Below are 10,000 nucleotides of genomic sequence, written 5' to 3'. Positions count from 1 at the left end.
AAGAACGGACGTATGTACACTAAAAGTACTTCATGTATGTGCAGTAAAAGTACTGTGATCATTAATACTCTATGTGTACTGTACTCTATATGTACTGTACTCTATGTGTACTGTACTCTATGTACTGTACTCTATGTGTACTGTACTCTATGTACTGTACTCTATGTGTACTGTACTCTATGTGTACTGTACTCTATGTACTGTACTCTATGTGTACTGTACTCTATGTACTGTACTCTATGTGTACTGTACTCTATGTGTACTGTACTCTATGTACTGTACTCTATGTGTACTGTACTCTATATGTACACTTAGACCGTTTAGTCGAGTGGTTCCCAACACAGGGCTCGTGCCCCTCCACAAGGTCCCCAGATAAATGTGAGTGGTCGGCAGGATTAACAGGAGAGAAGAAGAAACACCGTTCTGATCCCCAACATCTGTGATCAATAATCTTTGATCAGTTATTGAAATCAAACCATGTGAGAAGCAGTGGTTTAATGTAACTAAGTACATTTACTCAACTACTGTACTTAGTACAAATTTGAGTGTTTCCATTTTAAATTGTACCTCTACTCCACTACATCTCAGAGGTACTTTTTACTCCATTACATTAGTCTGACAGCTTTAGTTACTGTTCAGTGTCCAGGTAAAACCTTGTATGTCCAGGTAAAACCTTGTATGTCCAGGTGAAGCCGTACCATCAGGTGATGCTGAGTGTTGGTGAAGAACTGAAGGATGAAATGTTCCTTTATGTTCTTCAGCTGAAGCGTCGACACAAAGCTGAAAACAGGCTGCTCTTTTACTTGTAATGCAGTACTTTTAGTTGTAATCATACTTTTATTTGATTAAAGTATCAGATTACTTCTTCAGTAGCTGCTGATGACAAATTAAACTGGTGATTTTTGTTTTTCCAGTGATACATGCAGATGTTTAAAACTGGAACTCTTAGCATGCTAACACTAGCTTCTGTGACATACATTGCTTATTAACTGATTGGCTAAGCTGAGCGCCATATAACACACAGGTTAATCATGACATCACCAGAGTCTACAGTCATTTTCTGAGGTGTGAGCTAAATGCTAACATGCTCACGGTAACAATGCTAACATGCTGATTAGGCTGTTTACCATCATCTTAGTCTAGTCTGTTAGCATGCTAACATTAGCTAGTCCAGCTGAGGTGGATGATGTCATCAGTTCTGCAGTTATTTGGTCATAAATATTAGCATTAGCTTTAGCTCGTGGCTCAGTGATGGAAGGATCACTTTCCTGTCAAAAACAGACACAAATCATGTGACTTCCACTACAACAGTCAGAAGCTGAGGACCAGCAATATGGCCGCCAGATGTGGATCAGTGCTGTGTTCATGGATGTATAAAGAGATCTGGATACAGTGTCAGAGGTGGACCTCTGTTTATTCCTATGAAAGCTGCCCAGAGGTGCATGTAGCCAAAACACATAAATGACACCACACAGATGACCGTCAGCTCTCCCCACGTGAGGAGAAGCAGCACGTAGCGCCGGCAGGAAGCAGAGCATCTCAACCGTACAACGTTTGTATTCCTACGCACAAGCGGAGTATAGTGCCAAAGCAAAAGGCTGTTTGACGGCAACATAAAGCACCAAAATGTTCAAAACATAGCGCACACTTAAAGGGTTACTATTTGTAGGTATGTGTTTGAGTAAAATGAACATTTTTGTTTTATTCTATCAAATACTGACAACATTTCCCCCAAATTCCAAATAAAAATATTTAGAGCATTTATTTGCAGAAAATGACAAATGGTCAGGATAACAAAAAAGATGCAGTGTTTTCAGACCTCAAATGAAACAAAGAAAACAAGTTCATATTCACTTATAAACAACACAATACTAATGTTTTAACTTAGGAAGAGTTCAGAAATCAATATTTGGTGGAATAACCCTGATTGTCCATCACAGCTCTCATGCATCTTGGCATGCTCTCCACCAGTCGTTCACATCGCTGCTGGGTGACTTTATGTCACTCCGGGCGCAAAAATCCAAGCAACTCAGCTTTGTTTGATGGCTTGTGACCATCCATCTTCCTCTTGATCACATCCCAGAGGTTTTCAATGGGGTTCAGGTCTGGAGATTGGGCTGGCCATGACAGGGTCTTGATCCGGTGGTCCTTCATCCACACCTTGATTGACTTAGCTGTGTGGCATGGAGCATTGTCCTGCTGGAAAAAACAATCCTCAGAGTTGGGGAACATTGTCAGAGCAGAAGGAAGCAAGGTTTCTTCCAGGATAACCTTGTACGTGGCTTGATTCATGCGTCCTTCGCAAACACGAATCTGCCCGATTCCAGCCTTGCTGAAGCTGAAGCACCCCCAGATCATCACCGATCCTCCACCAGACTTCACAGTGGGTGTGAGACACTGTGGCTTGTAGGCCTCTCCAGGTCTCTGTCTAACCATTAGACAACCAAGTGTTGGGCAAAGCTGAAAATTGGACTCATCAGAGAAGATGACCTTACTCTAGTTCTTTGTGGTCCAATCCTTAAGGTCTTCTGCAAACCTCAGCCTGGCTCTTCTTTGCTTCTCATTGAGCCCCTCGGAGCCTGTTTCGAACTGTTCTCACAGTGCTCTTCACCCCAGCTGCCATTCACCATTCTTTTTGTAGGTCACTTGATGTCATCCTACGGTTGCTGAGTGACATTTGAATGAGTTGAAGGTCATCCCGCTCAGTGGAGAGTCGTCCCTCTGCTGGTCTGTAGCTTTGTTGTCCCCAATGTCTGCTGCTTGACCTTGTTCTTATGAACCGCCGTCTTAGAAATTTTCAGGATGGAAGCAACCTGACGCTCACTGCATCCCTCTGCCAGTCAGGCCAGGATTGAACCCTTCTTTTCCTCACTCAAAACTTTTCGTTTCAACTATTTTGGCATGGTCAATAGTTACTTTTTGATTCCAATTACTTTTGAGGTACTACTAGCACTGTTTTTGCCATCCAGCTGTTGCTATTGCAAGAGGATAGTGATGACCACAGCAGTGGTTTTTATACTCTTCCTCGTTAAATAAGATTTGGTTCAGGTGACCACCTAATCAGTACCTCATTAAGTAGGATGAGGTGTGCTTGTGTTGGAATTCAGCAGACACTGCAATGGCTGTCACACATGTAGAGATGCTGATTCCAGAAAAATTTGCAGTGGTCTCTTAATTTTTTCCAGAGCTGTATATATATATTTTTATATATATTTTAGGTGGGACTTATTTTAAGTGACAGGCTGGGACTTCAGCTTTTAGTCTGCTAACACTTTCTTCATTCGACGACTCCTCTGTTTTCAGTTCACCAGTTAATGAGTTGATGAACATTCAGTGAACGAGTCTTTGTAATGAACAGACTGTAGTGATTCAGAACACTGAAGAGAAATGGAGACAGAACAACTTCATGATCGATGTTCAGTAAGAGCTGCTATTCACGGAGCTTCTGCTGAGACACTGGAGTCAAACCTGAACCTGCAGAACTGAAAACACTTGATGCAGCTGGTGTTTGCTGCACATCATCTGCTGTCTGAAGGACATGAACAAAAACAGGCTAACAGATGCTAACAGGTTTCAGTCTGTCAACATGATAAAGGTGACCATCTGATTACTGTGCAGTCACGATGAGTAACATGCTGCTCTGAGTGAATCAAAGATGTTGTCAGTGTGAGCATGTTAGCATGTTAGCATGTAGCTGGAAGCAGCAGCGTCACAGAGCTGCTGCTGACTGAAGAGTCTTTAACTTCAGTTCACAGCTGAACATTCAAAATGTCTCACTGTCCTCAACACGTGTCATTAAAAAGAAACATTTATCTCACATCAACAAAGAGCGAGTGTGTCTGCAACATCTAATGAACACGCACACACACACACACACACACACACACACACATACACACAGTAGCTTCTTGCCACTGTCTTAAGACACTGGAGAGAAGAGAGACTGGCACTGAAAGAAACTCTGTGTGTGTGTGTGTGTGTGTGTGTGTGGTGTGTGTGTGTGTGTGTGTGTGTGAGGAGTCATCAGGCCATAACCACGTCACCTCACTGTCCTCATTAACACACACACAAACACACACACACACACACTGAGGATGTGTTGAAGTTATTTGGTGACTTTGTGACAGAACCAGTTAAGTTACTGTGTGGCTGTTCATGTAACTAAGTACATTTACTCAAGTACTTATGTACAGTTTTGATGAACTTGTTTCCATATTAAGCTACTTTCTACTTGTATTCCACAACATCTACATGACCAGTTATTACACTTATTACACATCGCTGGGACAAACAGACACAGAGACAGAAAGAAGTTCATGTAGAACATTTGCTGAATTTACAAGAAGGAACAAATAAGTCAGAATCAGTCAGAGACAGAGTTTCACACAGTTTATAAAGTGTCTCCAACTCAACAACTCACTAAACTGGCACATTTGTTAAGGGAGTCTGGGGACAAAGAAGTCGCCTATACTGGTTACTGTTTAGTGTATCTGTAAAATGTGACATGTTTAGTGTCAATAAAATGTTTCTTCTTTCATAAATGGAGTGTAAATGGTGAAATCAGTGTAAACAGTGTGCTCAAACAGCTGCTAAATGTTGGCAGGTCAGACTTTAGCACTTTAGACACAGAAGCAGACAGGCTGGTGCAGCCATGCTGCCACAAACTGACACTTTGTACAAGGAAACAAACAACTTACTGTTTTCATTTAATGCTGAATTTACAAGAAGGAGACAATGATTCAGAATCTGTCAGAGACAGAGTTTCACTACGTTAGAAAGTTTGTTTTAACTCAACAACTCTTAAAATCACCACATTTGTTAAGGGAGTCTGGTGATGTTGTGTTACGGGTTCAATGTTGGATCATTTGAAATGTTGATGTTGATTTTCCTTCAAGTACTTTGACCAAAGTATGACACACACACATACACATGAATGTGTGTGTGTGTGTTGCTCTGATAGTGAGCACCTCCCCTGAGCGGCATCGGGCTCTCAGATTTCCCATGAGCCTTTGAGGGCGGAGCTCTGGATGCTAACTTGGCTCTGAACACAGCTCACTGCTGGCTTCAATTTATTCCTGGACACACACACACACACACACACACACACACACACACACACACACTCTCACACACACACACACACTAAATCATCACATCTAAACACAGACTCACACCAACACATGCACAACTGTTACACATATGCAGAGATTCTATTGTGTTTACTCTGCTTCACTATCACACACACACACACACACACACAGACACACACACAGTTTGTGCTGATTCTAATTAAAATGAGCATTTTGCTTTTTGCTTCTTTGACTGTTTTGAAGAAACATCTGGAATGACTTCTGTGTGTGTGTGTGTGTGTGTGTGTGTGTGTGTGTGTGTGTGTGTGACAGAGTTAATGAAGTATTGTGTGTTTATGTGTACAGTCTCTTATGTGTGTATAAAGTATCTATAATCATAGTGTGGTTGAGTTTGTGTGTGTAATTGAGTTCATGTTTATGCAGATGTGTGTGTGTGTGTGTGTGTGTGTGTGTGTGTGTGAGAAATACTCTGCCACATCATAACAACACAGTGATCAGACCCAGATGACACAGAAATGACAGTTAAACCAAACAACATACACACACACACACACACACACACTGATCTGTCTCTGTCATGTTTTGAGCTGACAGAAACATTTAACTGACACAACTACACACTTTAATACTGATGAAGATGATGAAGATGATGATGATCCAGGTGTGGTCCTCTCCTTCACCTGTGTAATATACCATATGTACTATTACACAGTAGTAATCAAGTATCTTCACCCTGCAGGTGATCCAGGTGTGGTCCTCTCCTTCAGTCACCTGAGCTTCAACCTGTGTAAGTGGTGTGAGGCCTCCAGTCCTGTGTGCAGAGACAGTGTGTGTTTCAGTAACTGCAGCCTGTCGTCCTTCTGCACCGTCACCGACGAGATCTGCATCGCCATATGGTGAGTATGAGTCATATGATCAATGAATGTGATCAGTACCACTTGTACAACCTGTCAATCAATTCATATGGTGAGTCACATTTATATGACCTATTAATCATTAATGTTTGATTAATCATCTGTCGGAAGTCTGACTGAACATCTGTGAACCGTTCCTTTAATGGAACTGCTCCTCCTCACTGCTCCTCCTCACTGCTTCACCTCACTGCTCTCCTCCTCACTGCTCCTCCTCACTGCTTCACCTCACTGCTCTCCTCCTCACTGCTCCTCCTCACTGCTTCACCTCACTGCTCCTCCTCACTGCTTCACCTCACTGCTCTCCTCCTCACTGCTCCTCCTCACTGCTTCACCTCACTGCTCCTCCTCACTGCTTCACCTCACTGCTCTCCACCTCACTGCTCTTCTCCTCACTGCTCCTCCTCACTGCTTCACCTCACTGCTCTCCACCTCACTGCTCCTCCTCACTGCTCCTCCTCACTGCTTCACCTCACTAGTCTCCTCCTCACTGCTCCTCCTCACTGCTCTCCTCCTCACTGTTCCTCCTCACTGCTCCTCCTCACTGCTTCACCTCACTGCTCTCCTCCTCACTACTTCACATCACTGCTCCTCCTCACTGCTCCTCCTCACTGCTCCTTCTCACTGCTTCACCTCACTGCTCCTCCTCACTGCTTCACCTCACTGCTCCTCCTCACTGCTCCTTCTCACTGCTTCACCTCACTGCTCTCCTCCTCACTGCTCCTCCTCACTACTTCACATCACTGCTCCTCCTCACTGCTCCTCCTCACTGCTCTCCTCCTCACTGTTCCTCCTCACTGCTCCTCCTCACTGCTTCACCTCACTGCTCCTCCTCACTGCTTCACCTCACTGCTCTCCTCCTCACTGCTCTCCTCCTCACTGCTTCACCTCACTGCTCCTCCTCACTGCTCCTCCTCACTGCTTCACCTCACTGCTCCTCCTCACTGCTTCACCTCACTGCTCTCCTCCTCGCTGCTTCACCTCACTGCTCTCCTCCTCACTGCTTCACCTCACTGCTCCTCCTCACTGCTCCTCCTCACTGCTTCACCTCACTGCTCCTCCTCACTGCTTCACCTCACTGCTCTCCTCCTCACTGCTTCACCTCACTGCTCTCCTCCTCACTGCTCCTCCTCACTGCTTCACCTCACTGCTCCTCCTCACTGCTTCACCTCACTGCTCTCCACCTCACTGCTCTTCTCCTCACTGCTCCTCCTCACTGCTTCACCTCACTGCTCCTCCTCACTGCTTCACCTCACTGCTCTCCACCTCACTGCTCCTCCTCACTGCTCCTCCTCACTGCTTCACCTCACTGGTCTCCTCCTCACTGCTCCTCCTCACTGTTCCTCCTCACTGCTCCTCCTCACTGCTTCACCTCACTGCTCTCCACCTCACTGCTCCTCCTCACTGCTTCACATCACTGCTCCTCCTCACTGCTTCACCTCACTGCTCTCCACCTCACTGCTCCTCCTCACTGCTCCTCCTCACTGCTTCACCTCACTGGTCTCCTCCTCACTGCTCCTCCTCACTGCTCTCCTCCTCACTGTTCCTCCTCACTGCTCCTCCTCACTGCTTCACCTCACTGCTTTCCTCCTCACTACTTCACATCACTGCTCCTCCTCACTGCTCCTCCTCACTGCTCCTTCTCACTGCTTCACCTCACTGCTCTCCTCCTCACTGCTTCACCTCACTGCTCCTCCTCACTGCTTCACCTCACTGCTCCTCCTCACTGCTCCTTCTCACTGCTTCACCTCACTGCTCTCCTCCTCACTGCTCCTCCTCACTACTTCACATCACTGCTCCTCCTCACTGCTCCTCCTCACTGCTCTCCTCCTCACTGTTCCTCCTCACTGCTCCTCCTCACTGCTTCTCCTCACTGCTCCTCCTCACTGCTTCACCTCACTGCTTCACCTCACTGCTCTCCACCTCACTGCTCCTCCTCACTGCTCCTCCTCACTGCTTCACCTCACTGGTCTCCTCCTCACTGCTCCTCCTCACTGGTCTCCTCCTCACTGTTCCTCCTCACTGCTCCTCCTCACTGCTTCACCTCACTGCTCTCCACCTCACTGCTCTCCTCCTCACTACTTCACATCACTGCTCCTCCTCACTGCTCCTCCTCACTGCTCTCCTCCTCACTGCTTCACCTCACTGCTCCTCCTCACTGCTCCTTCTCACTGCTTCACCTCACTGCTCTCCTCCTCACTGCTCTCCTCCTCACTGCTTCACCTCACTGCTCCTCCTCACTGCTCCTCCTCACTGCTTCACCTCACTGCTCTTCTCCTCACTGCTCCTCCTCACTGCTCTCCTCCTCACTGCTCCTCCTCACTGCTCTCCTCCTCACTGCTCCTTCTCACTGCTTCACTTCACTGCTCCTCCTCACTGTTCCTTTAATGGAACTGCTCCTCCTCACTGCTTCACCTCACTACTCCTCCTCATTGCTCCTCGCTGCTCCTCCTCACTGCTTCACCTCACTGCTCTTCCTCACTGCTCTCCTCCTCACTGCTCCTTCTCACTGCTTCACCTCACTGTTCCTTTAATGGAACTGCTCCTCCTCACTGCTTCACCTCACTGCTTCACCTCACTGCTCCTCCTCACTGCTCCTCCTCCTCACTGCTTCACCTCACTGCTCCTCCTCACTGCTCCTCCTCACTGCTTCACCTCACTGCTCCTTCTCACTGCTTCACCTCACTGCTCCTCCTCACTGTTCCTTTAATGGAACTGCTCCTCCTCACTGCTTCACCTCACTACTCCTCCTCATTGCTCCTCGCTGCTCCTCCTCACTGCTTCACCTCACTGCTCCACCTCACTGCTCCTCCTCCTCACTGCTTCACCTCACTGCTTCACCTCACTGCTCCCCTCCTCATTGCTCCTCCTCACTGCTCCTCCTCACTGCTCTCCTCCTCACTGCTTCACCTCACTGCTCTCCTCCTCACTGCTCCTCCTCACTGCTCTCCTCCTCACTGTTCCTCCTCACTGCTTCACCTCACTGCTCTCCTCCTCACTGCTCCCCCTCACTGTTCCTCCTCTCTGCTCCTCCTCACTGCTCCTCCTCACTGCTTCACCTCACTGCTCTCCTCCTCACTGTTCCTCCTCACTGCTCCTCCTCACTGCTTCACCTCACTGCTCTCCACCTCACTGCTCTCCTCCTCACTACTTCACATCACTGCTCCTCCTCACTGCTCCTCCTCAGTGCTCTCCTCCTCACTGCTTCACCTCACTGCTCCTCCTCCCTGCTCCTTCTCACTGCTTCACCTCACTGCTCTCCTCCTCACTGCTCCTCCTCACTGCTTCACCTCACTGCTCTCCTCCTCACTGTACCTCCTCACTGCTCCTCCTCACTGCTCCTCCTCCTCACTGCTTCACCTCACTGCTCCTCCTCACTGCTTCACCTCACTGCTTCACCTCACTGCTCCCCTCCTCATTGCTCCTCCTCACTGCTCCTCCTCACTGCTCTCCTCCTCACTGCTTCACCTCACTGCTCTCCTCCTCACTGCTCCTCCTCACTGCTCTCCTCCTCACTGTTCCTCCTCACTGCTTCACCTCACTGCTCTCCTCCTCACTGCTCCCCCTCACTGTTCCTCCTCTCTGCTCCTCCTCACTGCTCCTCCTCACTGCTTCACCTCACTGCTCCTCCTCACTGCTCCTCCTCACTGCTCTCCTCCTCACTGCTCCTCCTCACTGCTCTCCTCCTCACTGTTCCTCCTCACTGCTCCTCCTCACTGCTTCACCTCACTGCTCTCCACCTCACTGCTCTCCTCCTCACTACTTCACATCACTGCTCCTCCTCACTGCTCCTCCTCAGTGCTCTCCTCCTCACTGCTTCACCTCACTGCTCCTCCTCCCTGCTCCTTCTCACTGCTTCACCTCACTGCTCTCCTCCTCACTGCTCCTCCTCACTGCTTCACCTCACTGCTCTCCTCCTCACTGTACCTCCTCACTGCTCCTCCTCACTGCTCCTCCTCCTCACTGCTTCACCTCACTGCTCCTCCTCACTGCTTCACC

The 10,000-nt window shown here is 47.8% G+C and overlaps 1 protein-coding gene across 1 annotated transcript in view; it reads left to right on the top strand.

Annotated features, from left to right (window-relative positions):
* tgfbr2l (transforming growth factor beta receptor-like) overlaps positions 1-10,000 on the top strand; it is a 23,333-nt gene that overhangs the window by 210 nt on the left and 13,123 nt on the right. The window contains exon 2 of the mRNA XM_073473882.1: positions 5,830-5,986. Within this exon, the coding sequence (XP_073329983.1) occupies positions 5,830-5,986 (157 nt within the window). The remainder of the gene's footprint in view (positions 1-5,829; positions 5,987-10,000) is intronic.

This window comes from Pagrus major, chromosome 9 (genome assembly GCF_040436345.1).
Source record: "Pagrus major chromosome 9, Pma_NU_1.0".
Classification (NCBI taxonomy): Eukaryota; Metazoa; Chordata; class Actinopteri; order Spariformes; family Sparidae; genus Pagrus; species Pagrus major.
The sequence above is the reverse complement of the archived record's forward strand: the minus strand, read 5'-3'. Positions and strand labels throughout refer to the sequence as shown.